The sequence below is a fragment of the Scyliorhinus torazame genome, chromosome 2 (genome assembly GCF_047496885.1).
Source record: "Scyliorhinus torazame isolate Kashiwa2021f chromosome 2, sScyTor2.1, whole genome shotgun sequence".
Lineage (NCBI taxonomy): Eukaryota > Metazoa > Chordata > Chondrichthyes > Carcharhiniformes > Scyliorhinidae > Scyliorhinus > Scyliorhinus torazame.
The window spans coordinates 178,372,913-178,394,665 of NC_092708.1; the positions used below are offsets into that span (position 1 = coordinate 178,372,913).

General features: G+C 44.8%; 1 protein-coding gene and 1 long non-coding RNA gene across 5 annotated transcripts in view; one reads left to right on the plus strand and one right to left on the minus strand.

Annotated features, from left to right (window-relative positions):
* Positions 1 to 21,753, minus strand: part of vps8 (VPS8 subunit of CORVET complex) — a 1,010,867-nt gene that overhangs the window by 553,106 nt on the left and 436,008 nt on the right. For all 3 annotated transcript variants that reach the window (XM_072480702.1, XM_072480693.1, XM_072480711.1), the window contains exons 35-37: positions 17,338 to 17,485; positions 3,520 to 3,609; positions 1,472 to 1,511 (exon numbers count right to left, since the gene is read on the minus strand). In XM_072480702.1, the coding sequence (XP_072336803.1) occupies positions 1,472 to 1,511; positions 3,520 to 3,609; positions 17,338 to 17,485 (278 nt within the window). The remainder of the gene's footprint in view (positions 1 to 1,471; positions 1,512 to 3,519; positions 3,610 to 17,337; positions 17,486 to 21,753) is intronic.
* LOC140393992 (uncharacterized) overlaps positions 1 to 21,753 on the plus strand; it is a 140,560-nt gene that overhangs the window by 91,546 nt on the left and 27,261 nt on the right. The window lies entirely within an intron of this gene.

The window sequence follows — 21,753 nt, forward strand, 5'->3', positions numbered from 1 at the left end:
GAAAACTTCTGAAAATAGTGCTTTTCCAGCCTTGACCTGATACATTCCCCATTTCCTCTGCCCCAACATTGGGTGGCCATAAGTCTAATCCTTAAACTTTGAGATTTCCCTCCTTAAACCTCCCTGACCCCACACCACTTTCTCCTCCTTTAATACGTTGCTTGAAAACCTATTTCTTTGACCAAGTTTCTACTTGTCTATCTTAATAGTTTCCTTTTTTGGCTGCATGGCAATTTTTGTCTTATAACATACTTGTGAAGCACCTTGAGACATTTCACTGTTGAAAGTGCTAAATAAATGCCAGTTGTCATTGTTGAATCAATTGTTGGATTTACTTCAATATACATTTGGGGATCCAAAGAGAAAGGAATTTGGTCTGTAGTACGACCGTCCTCTTCCGGTAACCAATAAAGATTTGTGGGGAAAAAAAGTGGATATTTGGCTTATGCCAAATCTGTACCTGAGTGAGAGCGACTAACCTAAACTGTAAATAACTCAATAAATCAAGACAGTGTGACATCCAGTCTGACAGATGGCTGTAGTAACACTGTCTGACGGTGAAAATTTGTTCAATTGCATTTCATTTTGTATAATTCTTCACAATGTCTTGTCTGTACATCAGTTGAATGGGTATCTGGCTTGATTTACTTACCTGTCACAATTCTCCATGCATTTTGTCAGTTCTACTATTCTTCTGAGCTCAAGTCTATGAACATCCCAAGGAATAATGATTGCACTTTAGGTGCAATATTACCAGATGTGGGGTCAACAATTGCTTCTTGTATTGCAGAGGTGCCCAGCTGTAATAGATGCAGCTGTATCACAATGGACTTCATCAGGGCAAAGAGCACTTCAGCTCAGCATTGAGACCAGCTGCACCTTTACGTTATATGAAGAGTTTTTCATTTCCCCCCACAGATATTGGTTATGCTGCATAAATATTATTACAAGTAGTTTACACCCAACAAAATCATCAAGCATGGCCATAATCTCTCAGATGAATTAACCCACATTAGACATTTTAATTTCCCTTAACTTTTAAACACTGAGGTGATACATGAATATTTGAATGGAAAAGAAAATACGCAAATGAAAAATAAATTTGTTTGGTCGCTGATAAATACTTTCCTCAGGATAATAAATAGGTATAACACATACACACTGAAATGGATAGAATCAATGACACCAGCATCTGGTACATTACAAGTTTGTAGTTATCTTCAAGCAGAAGCCCCATATCAACCCAAACTTGTGGAACCTCGGAAGTGTGACATGTGTAGTTAACTTGAACTTGATCGGGAATCAGATTTGGAAGTTGTACAAAGTTCCCACAAATTCTAAGTTCAAGAAGTTGATGGCAAACATCTAAATTACAATCAAATCAGCATAGGCTATAAACATTCAGCAATTTTAAAACTGCCAATAACAAAATAATACTACGAGTGGTGAAAAAGTTAAAAGTATTACTTACTTGTACCATTGTTCAACAGAGACAGCCTGTGCTTCAAAATCTAAAAAATAGAAAATGTTTGATTACCCACAAGCTCTGATTATAGTGCTATATTGCAGCTGATGCATATCAGATCATTAAAATCAAAGTTTTGAGTGAAGGAAAAACTCCTAGCTTGATTAGACATGTCCTTGAAAATAGTCCCTTTGCTTGCCTAAATCAAACTGGCTCCCTGAAGGCAAAGTTATTCTTTGCACCAATTGGAATCAAAAGGGCGGCTCTTAGAACAAAGAAAAAAGAACAATACAGCATAGGAACAGGCCCTTCGGCCCTCAATGCCTGTGCCGACCATGTTACCTGCCTAAATTAAACCGTCTGCACTTACGGAGTCGTATCCTTCCATTCCCACCCCATTCATATATTGTCTAGATGTCTCCTAAATGCCACTATCGTACCTGCTCCCACCACCTCCCCAGGCTGCGCGTCCCATATATTTACCACCCTCTGTTTAAAAAAACTGCCTCACACATCTGTTCTAAACTTTTCCCCACGCACTTCAAACCCATGTCCCCCAGTACTTGACTCTCCTACCCAAGGAAAGAGCATTTGACTATACACTCTGTCCATGCCACTCATAATCTTGTAGACCTCTATCAGGTCGCCTCTCAACCTCCATCGTTCCAGTGAGAACAGACCGAGTTTATCTAACCTCTCCTCATAGCTATTGCCCTCCATACCAGGCAACATCCAAGTAAACCGCTTCTCTCCAAAGCAGTCACTTCCCATGACTTTCCAATTTTTTATTCAATGCCCCAACCGATGAAGGCCAGCATGCCGTATGCCTTCTTGCCCACCTTATTCACATGCGTTGTCACTTTCAGTGATCAGTGGACATGCACGCCCAGATCTCTGTGCCTGTTAGTACTCGCAATAGTTCTACCATGTATTGTGTAATTCCGACGTGCATTGGACCTTCCAAAGTGCATTACCTCACACTTGTCCAGGTTAAACTCCATCTGCTATTTCTCCTCCCAAGACTCCAACCAGTTTATGTCCTGCTGTATCCTCTGACAAGCCTCTTCACTATCCGCAACTCCACCAATTTTTGTGTCGTCTGCGAACTTACGAATCAGACCAGCTATATTTTCTTCCAAATCATTTATATACACCGCAAACAACAAAGGCCCCAGAACTGATCCCTGTGGAATGCTGCTAGTCACAGCCTTCCATTCAGAAAAGCACCATTCTAATCTGTGCCCGAGCCAGTTCTGGATCCAACTTGTCAGCTCCCCTCTGATCCCATGTGACTACCTTTTATACCAGTCTACCATGAGGTGTCTTGTGAAAGGCTTGACTGAAGTCCATGTGTACAACATCTACTGCCTTTCCCTCATCTATCATATTTGTCACTTCCTCAAAAAACCCGATCAAATTAGTGAGGCACAACATCCCCTTCACAGAACTGTCATGGGAATGTCACGAAAATGTGCATTTGAATGGACACTGAAATAATTCAACTTTCAAAGCCACAGTAAAAACGACAGTTTCAGATAACTAGTCAAAGCTCAAAGATTTTGTTGTTTTTGTGGATTGGGACAAAGCAAAAAGGAGCTCCAATTCTATAGTCACATTATCGTTACAAATGAAAACATATTAGTAATGGCTTGAGAATGCCAAGTTCCCCAATGTGAAGAAGCAAACTAAATCTGGCTCATAGCCTCTAAAATAAAAAACAAATATAAATCTCTGAATATTGGCCAGGTTTCTCCGATCTCAGTCAGCCTCGCTTCCGCTGCCAGCGAGAACGGATAATTTGGCGCTCAGCCAAAACTCCCATCACTGCAGCGGAACCAGAGAATCCCGCTGGCGTCAACGGACAGAGAATCCTGCCCATTATTTCTGTTTCTGAAGGGCAAAAACATTTAAAGGGTCAAAATAGAACAGTCCACTCACTTCAGTCCAATTATAACTGATCTTGACAATTAAATACCGACTGCTTCATCAACCACCGAAAAATTTCATGGATTTGAGAAAAATTCTGGTACATAAAAGTTCTGCAAGGTTGCTACCTCTAGTAGGACAGAAAAGGCAGCATGCACATCTCCTTTCTTCTCCAGTAAGTAGGCCGAGGCTTCACGGAGTTTATGCTTCTCTGTAATCTAAGTAATAAATACGAATCATATTCAAGCTTCAACAACAAACAGATTAAATACAAATATAACCTCTCCATGAATCGTAGAACACCGGCTAAATTTATAATTTGTTGCTGCCTTTGGTATGCAAATTTACAGTTTAAGAATGGTGTATCCAGATGCCAAATCCATCTTGCCTCAACACTACTTTAAGCCCAATTACAGAAATGCATTTCTTATGGGAACAGTCTCAACATTCAAACCCTCTAATTAACAGTGCTACTCCCCCTCCTCTTTTACCTCCCTCACTATTATTCTTAAAACATCTAAACCCCAGAACATCTAACAATCATTCATGCCCCTGTGAAATCAATGTCTCCGTAATGGCCACAACATCGTAGTTCCAAGTACCGATCCATGCTCTTAAGTTCATCTCCCGTATTCCTGACACTCCTTTCATTGAAACAGACACACTTTAACCCATCCCATTGAGTGCAACTTTGCCCGATCAGTTCTGTCTATCTTTCCTCACAGATTCGCTGCATACTATTTCTGCTCATTCAACAGCTACCCTATCCTCTGATCCGAAGCTCTGGTTCCCAGTCCCCTGCCAAACTCGTTCAAACCCTCCCAAAGAGCTCTAGCAAACCTCCCATCCAGGATATTGGTGCCCCTCCAGTTTAGGTGCAACCCGTCCTTCATGTACAGGTCCCACCTCCCCCAGAAGGTATCCCAATGATCTACGTACCTGAAGCCTTCCCTGCTGCACCAGCCCTTTGGCACGTGTTCAGCTACATTCGCTCTCTGTTTCTTGCTTCACTAGCATGTGGCACCAGTAGCAATCCTGAGATTACTACTCTGCTCGTCCTGCTCTATAGCTTCCAACCTAACTCCCTAAAATCACTATTTAGATCCTCATCCCTTCTCTTAGCTGTGTTGTTGGTGCCAATGTGCACCACAATTTCTGGTTGCTTCCCCCTCCCCCTTAAGAATCCTGTAGACTCGATCCGAGACATCCTTGACCTGGCACCCGGGGGGGGCAACATACCTTCCGGGAATCTCGTACGCGACCCCAGAATCTCCTACCCATTCCCCTAACCATTGAGTCTCCTATCACTGTCGCATTTCTAGTCTCCCCCCTTCCCTTCTGAGCCACAGAGCCAGGCTCAGTGCCAGAGACCTGAACGCTATGGCCTTCCGCTGGAGTACCTGGAGGAAACCCATACAGACACTGGGAGAACGTTCAGGCTCCGCACAGTGATGCAAGTTGGGAATCGAACTTGGGACTCTGGAGCTGTGAATCACTGTCCTACTGTGCTGTCCATATCAAGGACCAGTGGTTAGATCCTATCTTGTAGGAGATGGTCATTGCTTGGCACTTGTATGGCACAAATGCAACTTGCCACTTGTCAGCCCAAGCCTACATATTGTCCAGGCCTTGCGGCATTTGGACATGGACTACTTCATTATCTGAGGAGGTGCGAATGGTGCTGAATATTGTGCAGTCATCCGCAAACATCCCCACTTCTGACCTTACGAAGCAAGGGAGATCATTGATGAAGCAGCTGAAGATTGTTAGACATAGGACAGCACCCTGAGGAACTCCTGAAGTGATGTCGGAGCCAAGATGATTGACCTCCAACCACCACAACCATCTTCCTTTGTGCCAGATATGACTCCAGCCAACGGAGAGTTTCCCCCTTCATTCCCATTGATTCCAGTTTAGCTCGGGCTCCTTGATGCCATACTCTGTCAAATGCTGCCTTGATGTCAAGGGCAGTCACACTCACCTCACCTCTGACGTTCACTTATTTTGTCCATGTTTAAACTAAGGCTGTAATGAGGTCAGGAGCTGAGTAACCCTGGCGGAACCCAAACTGGGAGGCCGTGAGCAGAGTATTGCTGAGTAAGTGACGCTTGATAGCACTGTTGATGACTCCTTCCATCACTTTACTGATGATGGAGAGTAGATTGATAGGGCGGTAATTGACTGGGTTGGATTTGTCCTGTTTCTTGAGTACAGGGCACATCTGGGCAATTTTCCACATTGCTGGGTAGATGCCAGTGTTGTGGTTGTAATGGAACAGCTTCTCTAGGGGTGCAGCATGTTCTGGAGCACAAGTCTTCAGAAGTATTGCGAGAATATTGGCAGGGCCCATAGCCTTCGCATTATCCAGTGTCTTCAGCTGTTTCTTGATATCACATGGAGTGAATCGTATTGGCTGAAGACTGACATCTGTGATGCTGGGGAACTCCGGAGGAGACTGATATAGATCATTTACTGTACACTTCTGGCTAAAGATTTTTGCGAATGCCTCAGCCTTGTCTTTTGCACATATATCCAACATTAAGCATGGGGATATTAATGGAACCTCCTTCTCTAGTGAGTAGTTTAATTGTCCACCACCATTCACGATTGGATGTGGCAGGACTGCAGAGCTTAGGTCTGATGCGTTCATTGTGGAATCGCTTAGAACTATCTATTACCTGCTGCTTATGCTCTTTAGCACACAAGTAGTCCTGCGTGGTAACTTCACCAGGTTGACACCTCATTTATCGGGATGCCTGATGTTGCTCCTGGCATGCTCTCCTGCACTCTTCATTGATCCAGGGTTGAACCTCTGACATGGGGGTAATGGTAGAGTGGGGTATATGCCGGGCCATGAGGTTGCAGATTGTGGTTGAGTACAACTTTGCTACTGCTAATGGCCCACAGCGCCTCATGGATGCCCAGCCTTGAGCTGCGAGATCTGTTCTAAGTCTATCCCATTTAGCTTGGCGGTAATGCCACACCACACGATGGAGGGCATTCTTAATGTGAAGACGGGCCTTTGCCTCCATCAAAGTGTGGCCATTTCTACCGACACGGTCATGGACAGCATCTGCAGCAGGCAGATTGGTGAGGATGAGGTCAAGTATGCCTTTCCCTCGTGTTGGTTCCCTCACCACCTGCTGCAGTCCCAGTCTTGCAGCTATGTCCTTTAGGACCCAGCCAGCTCAGTCTGTGGTGGTACTATCGAGCCACTCTTGGTGATGGACATTGAAGTTCCCCCACCCAGAGCATATTCTGTGCCCTAGCCACCCTCGGTGCTTCCTCCAAGTGGTGTTCAACATGGAGGAGTACTGATTCATCAGCTGATGATGGCTGGTATGTGGTAACAGCAGGAGGTTTCCTTGTTCATGTTTAACCTGAAGCCATGAGACTTCATGCGGTCCAGATTCAATGTTGAGGACTCCCAGGGCAACTCCCTCCCGATTGTATTGCACTGTGCTGCAACCTCTGCTGGGTCTGTCCTGCCGGGAATGGTGATAGCAGTGTCTGGGACATTGTCTGTATGGTATGATTCTTTGTGTATGACAATGCCATGCTGTTGCTTAACTAGTCTGTGAGACAGCTCTCTCAACTTTGGCAGAAGACTCCAGATGTTAGTAAGGAGGATTTGCAGGGTCTGCAGGGCTGGGTTTGTCGTTGTCGTTTCCAGGGCCTGGTTCGATGCGGGTGATCGCTCCAGATTCAATTCTTTTCTGTGTTTTCGTAGTGATTGAATACAACTGAGAAGGCATTTAAGAGTGACATGCAGAGGACAGTAGAGCGGTGCTGCTGATTGGCTGTTGTGGGGGAAATTTGCATACGTCCGTGTACTCACCCTAACTTGATAGTGTACCTGAGCAAGAGACCCGAGCTGTTCAAGTGAAGACAAGCATCCAGCAGAGGGCAGTAGAGCGGAGCTGCTGATTGGCTGTTGCGGGGGAAATTTGCATACCTCCGTGTGCTCACCCTAACTTGAAGATGGTTTGTGGAGGAGCTGTTGTCAAGTGACACTTAAACCCAAAACCCTTCTTCAGTGTTTCCATCCCTACCCCCTCCTCTAACCAAAAAAAAAACAACCGCTGTAAAGGTCAAGAGGAAGGCTCGAGGGCAGGTAGAAGTCGAAAGAGGTGGAACCGTGACAGCACAGCCTGCAGGTAAGGGACTGACTGGTGACTGGTAAGTAGTTATTATTTTATTTTCCCTCAGGTGTTATCGTGCAGGGCGCAGAGGTTGCTGAGTGAGTGCTTGCTGAGAAGAGGAGTGAATAACAGGGAAGCTCTTTCTTTCTTTTTCTTTTTGTATCTAGAGGGGATGGCAGGGAAGGTAGTGCAATGTTCCTCCTGCAGAATGTTTGAGGTGAGGGACGCCGTCAGTGTCCCTGCTGATTTCATCCTTGGGAAGTGCACCCATCTCCAGCTCCTCAGAAACCGCGTTAGGGAACTGGAGCTGGAGCTGGATAAACTTTGGATCATTCGGGAGGCAGAGGTGGTCATAGATAGAAGCTTCAGGGATGTAGTGATTCCGAAGAATAAAGATAGATGGGTGACGGTGAGAGGGGCTGGGAGGAAGAAGTCAGTACAGGGATCCCCTGTGGTCGTTCCACTTAGTAACAAGTATACTGCTTTGGATACAGTTGGGGGGGGGGGGGGGGGGACTTACCAGGGGTAAGCCATGTGGTACAGGTCTCTGGAAAAGAGTCTGTCCCTGTTGCTCAGAAGGGAAGGGGGGACAGGAGTAGAGCATTAGTCATTGGTGACTCCATAGTTAGGGGGATAGATAGGAGATTCTGTGGGAACGAGAGAGACTCGCGGTTGGTGTGTTGCCTCCCAGGTGCCAGGGTGCGTGATGTCTCAGATCGTGTTTTCGGGATCCTTAAGGGGGAGGGGGAGCAGTCCCAAGTCGTGGTCGACATAGGTACCAATGACATAGGTAGGAAAAGGGATAGGGATGTAATGCAGGAACTCAGGGAGCTAGGGTGGAAACGTAGATCTAGGACAAACAGAGTTATTATCTCTGGGTTGTTACCCTTGCCACGTGATAGCGAGACGAGGAATAGGGAGAGAGAGGAGTTGAACAAGTGGCTACAGGGATGGTGCAGGAGGGAGAGTTTCAGATTTCTGAATAATTGGGGCTCATTCTGGGGTCGGTGGGACCTCTACAAACGGGATGGTCTACACCTGGACCAGAAGGGTACCAATATCCTGGAGAGGAAATTTGCTAATGCTCTTCGGGAGGGTTTAACTCGTTCAGCCGGGGCTTCGGAACCTGAATTGTAGCTCCAGTATACAGGAGGTTGAGAGTAGTGAGGTCATGAGTAAGGTTTCAAAGTTGCAGGAGTGTACCGGCAGGCAGGAAGGTGGTTTAAAGTGTGTCTTCTTCAATGCCAGGAGCATCCGGAATAAGGTGGGTGAACTTGCGGCATGGGTTGGTACCTGGGACTTTGATTTTGTGGCCATTTCGGAGACATGGATAGAGCAGGGACAGGAATGGTTGTTGCAGGTGCCGGGGTTTAGATATTTCAATAAGCTCAGGGAAGGTGGTAAAAGGGGAAGGGTGGCATTGTTAGTCAAGGACAGTATTATGGTGGCAGAAAGTAGGTTTGATGAGGACTCCTCTACTGAGGTAGGTAGTATGGGCTGAGGTTAGAAACAGGAAAGGAGAGTTCACCCTATTAGGGATTTTCGAGAGGCCTCCGAAAAGTTCCAGAGATGTAGAGGAAAGGATTGCAAAGATGATTCTGGATAGGAGCGAAAGCAACAGGGTAGTTCTTATGGGGGACTTTAACTTTCCAAATATTGACTGGAAGCGCTACAGTTCGAGTACTTTAGATGGGTCCGTTTTTGTCCAATGTGTGCAGTAGGGTTTCCTGACACACTATGTAGATAGGCCAACGAGAGGCGAGGCCATATTGGATTTGGTACTGGGTAATGAACCAGGACAGGTGTTAGATTTGGAGATAGGTGAGCACTTTGGTGATACTGACCACTATTCGATTACGTTTACTTTTGTAATGGAAAAAGATAGGTATATACCGCAGGGCAAGAGTTATATCTGGGGGAAAGGCAATTGTGATGCAATGAGGCAAGACTTAGGATGCATCGGGTGGAGAGGAAAACTGCAGGGGATGGGCACAATGGAAATGTGGAGCTTGTTCAAGGAACAGCTACTGCGTGTCCTTGATAAGTATGTACCTGTCAGGCAGGGAGGAAGTGGTCGAGCAAGGGAACCGTGGTTTACTAAAGCAGTCAAAACACTTGTCAAGAGGAAGAAGGAGGCTTATGTAAAGATGAGACATGAAGGTTCAGTTAGGGTGCTCGAGTTACAAGTTAGCTAGGAAGGACCTAAAGAGAGAGCTAAGAAGAGCCAGGAGGGGACATGAGAAGTCTTTGGCAGGTAGGATCAAGGATAACCCTAAAGCTTTCTATAGATATGTCAGGAATAAAAGAATGACTCGGGTAAGAGTAGGGCCAGTCAACGACAGGAGTGGGAAGTTGTGCTTGGAGTCCGAGGAGATAGGCGAGGTGCTAAATGAATATTTTTCGTCAGTATTCACACAGGAAAAAGACTATGTTGTCGAGGAGAATACTGAGATTCAGGCTACTAGACTAGAAGGGCTTGCGGTTCATAAGGAGGAGGTTTTAGCAATTCTGGAAAGTGTGAAAATAGATAAGTCCCCTGGGCCGGATGGGATTTATCCTAGGATTCTCTGGGAAGCAAGGGAGGAGATTGCTGAGCCTTTGGCTTTGATCTTTAAGTCATCTTTGTCTACAGGAATACTGCCAGAAGACTGGAGGATAGCAAATGTTGTCCCCTTATTCAAGAAGTGGAGTAGAGACAACCCCGGTAACGAAAGACCTGTGAGTCTTACTTCTGTTGTGGGCAAAATCTTGGAAAGGTTTATAAGAGATAGGATGTATAATCATCTGGAAAGGAATAATTTGATTAGAGATAGTCAACACGGTTTTGTGAAGGGTAGGTCGTGCCTCACAAACCTTATTGAGTTCTTTGAGAAGGTGACCAAACAGGTGGATGAGGGTAAAGCAGTTGATGTGGTGTATATGGATTTCAGTAAAGCGTTTGATAAGGTTCCCCACGGTAGGCTACTGCAGAAAATACGGAGGCATGGGATTCAGGGTGATTTAGCAGTTTGGATCAGAAATTGGCTAGCTGGAAGAAGACAAAGGGTGGTGGTTGATGGGAAATGTTCAGACTGGAGTCCAGTTACTAGTGGTGTACCACAAGGATCTGTTTTGGGGCCACTGCTGTTTGTCATTTTTATAAATGACCTGGAGGGCGTAGAAGGATGGGTGAGTAAATTTGCAGATGACACTAAAGTCGGTGGAGTTGTGGACAGTGCGGAAGGATGTTACAAGTTACAGAGGGACATAGATAAGCTGCAGCGCTGGGCTGAGAGGTGGCAAATGGAGGTGAATGCAGAAAAGTGTAAGGTGATTCATTTTGGAAGGAATAACAGGAAGACAGAGTACTGGGCTAATGGTAAGATTCTTGGCAGTGTGGATGAGCAGAGAGATCTCGGTGTCCATGTACATAGATCCCTGAAAGTTGCCAACAAGGATGAGAAGATTGTTAAGAAGGTGTACGGTGTGTTAGCTTTTATTGGTAGAGGGATTGAGTTTCGGAGCCATGAGGCCATGTTGCAGCTGTACAAAACTCTGGTGCGGCCGCATTTGGAGTATTGCGTGCAATTCTGGTCGCCGCATTATAGGAAGGATGTGGAAGCATTGGAAAGGGTGCAGAGGAGATTTACCAGAATGTTGCCTGGTATGGAGGGAAGATCTTATGAGGAAAGGCTGAGGGACTTGAGGCTGTTTTCGTTAGAGAGAAGAAGGTTAAGAGGTGACTTAATTGAGGCATATAAGATGATCAGAGGATTGGATAGGGTGGACAGTGAGAGCCTTTTTCCACGGATGGTGATGTCTAGCACAAGGGGACATAGCTTTAAATTGAGGGGAGATAGATATAAGACAGATGTCAGAGGTAGGTTCTTTACTCAGAGAGTAGTAAGGGCGTGGAATGCCCTGCCTGCAACATGCAGTGGACTCGCCAACACTAAGGGCATTCAAATGGTCATTGGATAGACATATGGACGATAAGGGAATAGTGTAGATGGGCTTTAGAGTGGTTTCACAGGTCGGCGCAACATCGAGGGCCAAAGGGCCTGTACTGCGCTGTAATGTTCTATGTTCTATGAAGGCCAGACCAGGTAAGGATGGCAGATTTCCTTCCCTAAAGGGCATTAGTGAACCAGATGGATTTTTACGACAAATGCTTTCATCATTAGATTTTTAATTCCAGATATTTTATTGAGTTTAAATTCCATCATCTGCCGTGGTGGGATTCGAACTTGGGACGCCAGATCATTATCCTGGGTCTCTGGATTTCAGTGACAATACCACTATGCCACCGCCTCCCCAGTTATAGGTAAGTTCACAGAATCAAAGAATGGTTACAGCGCAGGAGGAGGTTGTTTGGCCCATTGTGGCTGTGCCAGCTCTCTGAAAAAGTAATTCACCCCCATATTTTCCGTGTATCCCTGCATATTCGTCCTTTTCAGATACTGATCAAAATCCTTTATGAATGCCTTGATTGAACCAGGCTCCATGACACTCTAATGTGATATATTCCAGATCCTTAGCAATTACTGTGAAAAAGATTTCCCTCATGTCTCGGTTGCTTCATTTGCCAATTATCTTGATCCTCTCACAAGTGGGAACAGCTTCTCCCTCCCCACTCTGTCCAGGTGAATTGCTGTCACATGTCCTCTCAACCTTCTCTTCTCCAAGAAAACAGCCCCAACTTCTGCAACCTATCTTCATAGCTGAAGATTCTCATCCCTGGAACGGTCCTCATGATTCGTTTCTGCTCAAATGCCTTCAAATCCTTGCTAAATGGGTGCGCAGAGCTGGGCAATACTCCAGTTGAGGCCATACCAGAGTTTAATACAAGTTTAACATAGCCTGCTTTCTTTGTACTCTATGCCCCGATTCATAAAGCTCAGGATACAGTGGGCATATACCTCGACTGTGCCTGAACTCTGTCCTCTTATAAGATATCCCTTTGTTCAATTACATTCCTTCTCCATTTCCATATTTTTAAAAATTCATTTAGGGGACGTTGGCGTCGATGATTAGGCCAGCATTTATTGCCCATCCCTAGTTGCCCTTCAGTAGGTGGTGGTGAGCTATCTTCTTGAACCACTGCAGTCTTTGAGGTGTAGGTACACCCATAGTGATGTTCGGGAGGGAGTTCCAGGATGTTGCCACAGCAACAGTGATAGATTACAATTTTATTGATTTACTGATTGTTTCATTGATTTATTTAGGACATTTAAGAATTGATGCAGTATATTTTATAATTCAGTGGATAGACACAATCCCCAAGGTCAATGTGACTCTAGTTTCAGATTAAAAAAATAGGAGTTGCTGTGAAGGAATTTAAAATATGAAGGAAAAGTTACATAAAAGTCCCCTGTCATGTTTAAAAAGTATCGCAGCCTAGCAACAGAAACATTTTGTTATAAAAATCTAGCAAAAGTAAGGTTAATGCAAGCACCTTATCTTTGTAGGAATGGCATACGTGGCGGGTGAACATTGACATTTAATTAATTTGACGGACATTAGTGAATTTTAAGTAATGACCAATGCTTGGATAATAAATCATGTTCTAAGTGACAGGCAGTTGTTTGAATAAATCAGGAAGCCTCAGCTGAGCCTTAGAACCAATGAGAGTAAATAATGGGTTAGACCATAGATATAAACTCCCTTAAAAGACCTTGTGGGCGTGGTTTCGTTCTTGAATTTCTGCCTTCCTAAATGCTTGAATCATCTATTTCCTATACTTTTCTTATGCTTTTATGTTTAATGCTTTTCGCTATGTTCTGACCAGTTTACATATTATTTGATCTAAGTTTTGATTCCGTTTTTATGCAAGTGTATTAAAGTGAATAATTAACAATAAAATTGGATTTTTGGACACCTCCAATCAACTCGACTGTTGACTTTTATTTTGAAGATAAATAAGAGATCCTACAGACAGTGAAGGAACGGTGATGTATTTCCAAGTCAGGGTGGTGATTGATTTGGAGGGGCATCTCCAGGTGGTGGGTTTCCCAGGTATCTGCTGCTCTTGGGTGGTCATGGGTTTAAAAGCTGCTGTCGAAGGAACCTTGGTGAATTATTGCAGTGCATCTTATTGATGGTACATATGACTGCCACGGTTCACCGATGGTGGAGGGTTTGAATGTTTGTGGAAGGGGTAGCAATCAAGCAACTGCTTTGTCCTGGATGGTGTTGAGCTTCTTGAGTGTTGTTGGAGCTGCACTCATCCAGGCAAGTGGAGATTCCATTACACTCTTGACTTGTGTCTTGTAGGCTTTGGGGGTCAGAAGGTGAGTTACTTGCAGCAGGATTCCTAGCCTTTGACCTGCCCTGGTAGCCACAGTATTAATATGGCTAGTCCAGTTCAGTTTCTGATCAATATGAAACGTACAACACAATGATTACTCTTTCCTAAATCTCACTTGGCCCACCTCATTGGCATTAAAATGTGGTCTAGCAATGCCTCCTTTCTTGTTGCACTAGAAACATACCGCAATAGGAAGTTCTCCTGAACACACTAGGAACATTTGCCCCTCTGTCCTTTATACTATAATTACATGAATATAGACTGAGATATTAAATCCCTCATTACAATATATATGGTAGCATTTTCACCTCTCTGTCAAAAGACTGGTTAAAAGTTCACTCCAGAGTATTCAGCACAAAACAGTTTTGGCTGACACACAAATGCAGAATGGAGGGAGTGCTATACTGTTGCAGGTGCTGTCTTTGGGATGAGACATTAAATTTAGCTCCCACCTACTCTCTCAGGTGGTTAGATAGGTTCCTCAGCACTATCTGAAGAAGACCAGAGGAGTTGTCCCCAGAGTCTTGTTCAATATTTGCCCATCAAACAACATTGTTAAAATTAATATTGTCTTGTTGGTGGGATCTTGCTCTGTGCAAATTGGCTGCCACGTGTCCTTTGTTTCCAACAGCGACTACACTTCAAAGCTACTTCATTAGCTGTAAAGTGCTTTGGGATGTTTTGAGGTCAAGGAAGGTGCTACATACTTGCAAGTGTTTATTTCCTTATCCTTGTTTCTATGAAGAGCAACACATTTAACAAGTCCCTGGGAAGCTTGCTCAACTCAGTTGGTTGCCCTTTGCCAGTCCTTGGCAGCATCTGTCTGTGAGGTATTCTCTCTAAACTAGGGGACAAGGCTGGCACACCCGGCAGTTATTGTTACCCTCAGATAATCTGCTGCAGCCACCAAAATGTGGAGTGATTGTGAAATGCAGCAAAAGAAAATGAACTGAACAGGAGAAAATACACAGGGAAGACGCCAAATGGAAAAAGATTGCACAATAAAGGTACAAAATATGGTCAGGATAGGAATCATTTTTTGAGTGTGCCATATCAATGCTTCTTTTGAATATATTTCACACTGAATATTAATGAATAGAAAATATGAATTAGTAATACAAACATTTATTACTGAGTATTGATCGCTTACTCAGAAAGGAGTTTCAAGAACAAATGGAGTTTTCTTTTAAATAATCCAAGAGATATATCACTTAATTTTTTCTTCTTCCACAAGAAGTGCATTTATATGTTAATTTACACTACAATTAAACAAATATAGAACTATTGCATGTGGAAAACTGACAGGCTGGAGTTTGGTCCAGATTGGCTGAAGGTAAACAGCATTGAAATGTGATGTGTAACACACTCTACAATGTGCGATCCAACATCAAATACAGCACAGCTCAGCTGATGCATTCTCCTTTTTAACCCGTCATGGATGTCACGATGTAGAGCAGAAGAATAAAGGAGAAGCAAATATTAGTTTTGTATCTTGGGGACGGTGACCTCAGTGTGTTAACCCTGGTAGGTGTCTGAATTGAACTTTGAGGCACCCCAATGGTATTACTGACCAACCAGGAATTGCATTTTAATCTCAGGAGGAAAGATATCTTAGTGGAGCAGGGGTATTAATTGGATTAATACGATACTGTTCACCCAGGTCCAGGTTTTTTATTTATTTTATCATAATTTCTTCCCTATGGGGGAAAGGGGAGGGTTGTGAGAGTTGTCTATGATGGCACTTGGTACTGTGTTTAAATAACTTGCTGACTTTTTATTGCCCTGGGTGCAGGTTCGATGTTCCACAAGAGGCATAAGTATTGAACGGAAAGGGAACAAAATTGTCACAATGGACCGAGTTTGTTTTGCTTGGCTTCCTAATCTTAGAAAAGGAAAATTCCCCCATTCTGCTTGCATGAGGCTATTCAGGAGCCACCTAGTGACCACTTTCTGCAAGTGCAGAATAATTTGCTTCAATTACTTCACAATTTCATCGTCTTGCTTTGCAAGCTAGTGTAATGTGACTTATTAATAATGAAAAGCCACAATTTACATACACCCCCAGATGTAACTGGTGCTGCATTCAAGCTTGTGATTCCCCCTCTCCTTCCCCTTCCTCCTCACACTGACTGCTCCATTAATATCTTCCTTTTTCTATAACTTAGTCAATCTCTTTCCATTCATATTCCACGATTAATCTGCTTATCATCAATGCTCCTTCTGCTGCACCCTTATCTCACTTGCTCCCCCTACCCCTTGTGAAGGTGGAGGGCAAATGTCACTGTTTTTCCTCCCTTTTAATTTTCTCCCAGAAAAATAACTTGATTTGCCTTCAAAATCCAACTTTGACATAAATTATGAGAACAATAAAGATGCTGCGGAGCAAATTGTTCTCGACTGCTTTATTGGTAATCTGGTAACGTAGATCACCCATCTGATTGGTAATCGAGTAGAGTAGATCAGCTGTATGATTGGTAATCAGGTACTGTAAGTCACTCATCTGATTGATGACTTGCAGAGTGGACCATCCATCTGAGTGGCAGCCTAGCAGAGTTGATCACTTATATGATTGGTAATTGGGCATAGTAGATCACCTATATGACTGGTAGTCTGACAGAGTCCATCACCCATCTGATTGGTAGTCTGGTATGGTAGATCACCCAATTGGTAAAGTAGATAGCCCATTTAGGGACAACATGGTGGCATAGTGTTTAGCACTGCAGCCACACGGTGCTAGGGACCTGGCTTTAATTCCAGCCTTGGGTGACTGTCCGTGTGAAATTTTCACTTTCTCCCCGTCTGCATGGGTTTACTCCGGGTGCTCTGGTTTCCTCCCACAGTCCAAAGATGTGCAGGTTAGATGGATTGGCTGTGCTAAATTTCCCCTTAGTGTCCAAATATTTGCAGGCTAGACAGCTTTATGGGGATAGGTTGGGGGAGTGGGCCTAGGGTAGGGTGCTCTTTTGGAGGGTCAGTGCACCCGATGGGCCGACTGGCCTTCTTCTGCACTGTAGGAATTCTATGATGGTAGTCTGGCAGAGTAGATCATCCATCTGACTCTTATTCAATTGCTTTCGGGATGGTTTTGACAAAGCTTTACTAGGACCAATTTAAGAGGTTGCAATTTTACGAATTCACCTAGTTCCTATTTTGTAAGATTTTAGAAGGCAAGATTTCGTCATTTCTTCACAGGCTCCAATTTCTCCAGGATTATACCATAGGTAGGGAATTGTGGTATAAATTACAATGATGTTACTAATATTAGCAAGGCTCAATATTGAAAATCTCACCGTAACTCTGCCTGTTATAACATACATTATTGTGGTTTAATGGTCATTTGATCTTGTGGTTATGTATTTTGCCCTGAAATCGTGTAACCCAGTCTCAACTGGATTGTTTGTGGAGGAAATAGCAAAATGATCAGGGTAAGGAACTCTATCCACAACATTCAGCCATGTATTTGGTTCCAGAAACTTTACAAATATGATTTTAATATATTACACACTGTTAAGCAGTACCTGAATGGCTTCTTCAAGCCTGTAATATTCCGAAACCCTCAGGAAATTGGTTACCCGGTGTGGATCATACTGACAAAGCAGGTCAAGGTACTGTTCATGGATATCAGGATTCAGCTGCAGCAGCTCTCGATTCACCTGCACTCCATCTCTGTTAATGAAACATTGTGCACTAAGAAGTGATCACAGAGAATAATGCATTTACAGCAAAAGGACATGCAATAATCTGTAGCAAATTCAGGAGTTTTGAGTAAGTCCTGATCAATGTATGATGTAAAATAAAAAAACGTCTACGCAGAATAAAACATCTTCTATGAGCACGGAGTTAAAATTTGGCAACCTTTTACATTTTTAATGCGTGCAATGGATTCACAATAGGATATGCCTTTTTCTGCCACATGAGCATTTTATGCTCCAATCAGCCCCAAATTTATCCACAGTAAATGGGAGGAAACACTGAGTAATTTGTTTCATACTGAGGTGTGAACACAGCATAGAAATTAACTTGTGACTTGTGCTCCCACCAGCCCATAATATTCCTGTCCCTTAAACTGCACATTGAGGAACTCCCAGAGTTCAAAATGCCAGCCAACAATTCTGATTTAATTATAAACAGTAAATGCCATAAGTTGTCTCAACACAGTCAAATTTGATCATATTCTATTTTCATAGAAGTCCAAGACAAACTTTAGCTTAAATGGGAATTTCAACATCGTACCAAATAGATTGTGTTATGTTATGCTGTTTGATTAACATAAATTGCTACTCAAGGCCCCGGGGCCTGACGGCTATCCAGTGGAATTCTATAAGAGGTTTTCAGAGATATTGAGCCCACTGCTGTTGAAGACATTTAACGAAGGAAGAGAGAAGGGTGTCCTCCCCCCAACAATGTCGAAGCCCTTGATTTCATTGATCCTAAAACGGGAGAAGGATCTGGAGCAATGCGGGTCATACAGGTCACTTTCTCGACTGAATGTGGATGCCAAACTGCTGGCTAAGATACTGGCCACAAGGATAGAGCATTGTGTCCCGGGGGTGATAGGGGAAGACCAGACGGGATTTGTTAAGAGCAGGCAACTTAAGGCCAATGTTCAAAGGCTTCTAAATGTTATTATGATGCCCTCAGAAGGAGGGGAGGCGGAGGTGGTGGTAGCGATGGATGCGGAGAAGGCTTTTGATTGGGTGGAGTGGAATTACTTGTGGGAGGCATTGGGAAGGTTTGGGTTTGGTGAGGGCTTTATCGACTGGGTGCGGTTGCTCGATCAGGCACCAGTAGCAAGTATGCGTACGAACCGGCTGTGGTCGGGTTATTTAAAACTACACCGAGAGACGAGGCAAGGGTGCCCCCTCTCCCCGTTACTGTTTGCTCTGGTCATAGAGCCTTTGGCCATGGCATTAAGAGCCTCTAGGAACTAGAAAGGGCTGGTTCGGGGGGGGGTGGAGCATTGGGTCTCGCTCTACGCAGATGATTTGCTCTTGTACATTTCGGACCCGATGGGAGGGGATGGGGGAAGTAATGCGAATCTTAAGGGAATTTGGCAGTTTTTCGGGGTATAAATTGAACATGGGAAGAGCGAGATGTTTGTGATCCAGGCAAGAGGGCAGGAAAAGAGACTGGGAGAGCTGCCGCTTAGAATGCTAGGGAAGAGCTTTCGATATCTGGGAATCCAGGTAGCCCGGAAATGGGAGGTACTACACAAGTTCAACCTATCCCGGTTGGTAGATCAAATGGAAGGGGACTTTAAGAGATGGGACATGCTCCCGCTATCACTGGCGGGGAGGGTACAGACCGTGAAGGTGACGGTCCTCTCCAGATTTCTATTTGTCTTTCGGTGCCTCCGCATCTTCATCCCCAAGGCCTTTTTCAAGCGGGTGAATAAGATAATTTCGGGCTTTGTGTGGGCGAGCAAAACCCCACGAGTGAAGAAAGTGTTGCTAGAGTGCAGTCGGGGTGAGGGTGGATTGGCGCTGCCGAACTTCTGCAATTACTACTGGGCGGCTAATATAGCGATGATTAGGAAGTGGGTAGTGGGGGAGGGGTCGGCATGGGAGCGGATGGAGGCGGCGTCAGGGAAAGACACCAGTCTGGGAGCATTGGTAACGGCACCTCTGCCATTCTCGCTGGCCCGATACTCCACAAGTCCGGTGGTAGTGGCGGCTCTGAGGATCTGGGGGCAATGGAGGAGATATAAGAGAGTGGAGGGAGCATCGATTTGGACCCCAATTTATAACAACCACAGGTTTGTACCAGGTAGGCTAGATGGTGGGTTCCGGAGGTGGCAGGGGGCAGGAATCAGAAGGATGGGGGATCTATTTATAGACGGGAGCTTTCCCAGCTTGAAAGCTTTGGAGGATAAATTTAAATTGCCAGCAGGAAATAGGTTTAGGTATTTGCAGGTGCGAGACTTCCTGAGAAAGCAGGTGCCGGCCTTTCCGCTGCTGCCGCCACGGGGATACAGGATAGAGTAGTTTCCAGTACCTGGGTGGGGGAGGGGAAGGTATCGGATATTTACCAGGAGCTTTCGGAGACGGAGGAAACTCCGGTGGAGGAGCTTATGGGCAAGTGGGAGGACGAGCTAGGTGGAGAAATAGAGGAGGCTCTATGGAAAGATGCCCTAAGCAGGGTTAATACCTCCTCATCGTGTGCAAGGATCAGCCTGATACAATTTAAGGTAGTCCACCGGGCACACATGACAGTGGCTAGGATGTTTTTCGGGGTAGAGGATAGGTGTGCGAGGTGCGCGGGAAGCCCAGCAAATCATGGCTGCATGTTTTGGGCATGCCCGAAGCTTAGAGGGTTTTGGTAGGGTTTTGCTAAGGTTAAAAACATGGCTGGTGCCGAGTCCGGAGGTAGCGATCTTTGGAGTGTCGGAAGGTCCGGGAGTTCAGGGGACGAAAGAGGCCTACGTTCTGGCTTTTGCCTCCTCGGTAGCCTGGAGACGGATCTTATTAATGTGGAGGGACTCGGAGCCCTCAAGTGTAGAGACCTGGGTTAGTGACATGGCTGGGTTTCTCAGTCTCGAGAAAATAAAGTTCGCCTTCAGAGGGTCAATGTTAGGGTTCTCCCAGAGGTGGCAGCCGTTCGTCGACTTTCTCGGGGAAAATTAAAATATCAGCAGATGCAATATTCCAAGGAGTGGGGGGGTGGATTGTTGTTGTTTGGTTGAGGTGTGTGAAGATTGGGCTGGGGGGTGGGGGGGGGGGAATGTTCATTTTGTCATGTGGATGTTATTGTTTTTGTTAATGTTATAAAAATTTTCAAATACCTCAATAAAAATATTATTAAAAAAAAAACATAAGTTGCTACTGACGATAGACGATGTTGAAAGACACTCCAGTCCTTGAAGTAAGTTTCATAGATTATCATAGAATTTACAGTGCAGAAGGAGGCCATTCGGCCCATCGAGTCTGCACCGGCTCTTGGAAAGAGCACCCTACCCAAGGTCAACACCTCCACCCTATCCTCATAACCCAGTAACCCCACCCAACACTAAGGGCAATTTTGGACACTAAGGGCAATTTATCATGGCCAATCCACCTAACCTGCACATCTTTGGACTGTGGGAGGAAACCGGAGCACCCGGAGGAAACCCACGCTCACACGGGGAGGATGTGCAGACTCCGCACAGACAGTGACCCAAGCCGGAATCGAACCTGGGACCCTGGAGCTGTGAAGCAATTGTGCTAACCACCATGCTACCGTGCTGCCCAAAAGGAAAAGTTGAAAGGATTTAATCAGTAACAACAACTAAATAAATGAGTTCGACACTCTGCTGATCTAACTCTGGTAACTCAATGGTGATGACTAACTGTACAACTGGGATCTAGGCCACATGTGGTGACCCAGCCTGAGATCTAAACTATTCTGATGCGAATCCTACAGAGTGAGAGGGACGGTCTAGTTTGTGTCTGGTTTTATATATGAGTTGTGTAGTGCCCCCTAGTGGTTGTGCAACAGCCGGGTGTTCTGATTAACCCCTTAGTTTCATTTTCATTTGAAAAGTCATTGGCAAATAGGGTTAAGGAAAATCCCAAGGCTTTTTACACTTACATAAAAAGCAAGAGGGTAGCCAGGGAAAGGGTTGGCCCACTGAAGGATAGGCAAGGGAATCTATGTGTGGAGCCAGAGGAAATGGGCGAGGTACTAAATGAATACTTTGCATCAGTATTCACCAAAGAGAAGGAATTGGTAGATGTTGAGTCTGGAGAAGGGGGTGTAGATAGCCTGGGTCACATTGTGATCCAAAAAGACGAGGTGTTGGGTGTCTTAAAAAATATTAAGGTAGATAAGTCCCCAGGGCCGGATGGGATCTACCCCAGAATACTGAAGGAGGCTGGAGAGGAAATTGCTGAGGCCTTGACGGAAATCTTTGGATCCTCGCTGTCTTCAGGGGATGTCCCGGAGGACTGGAGAATAGC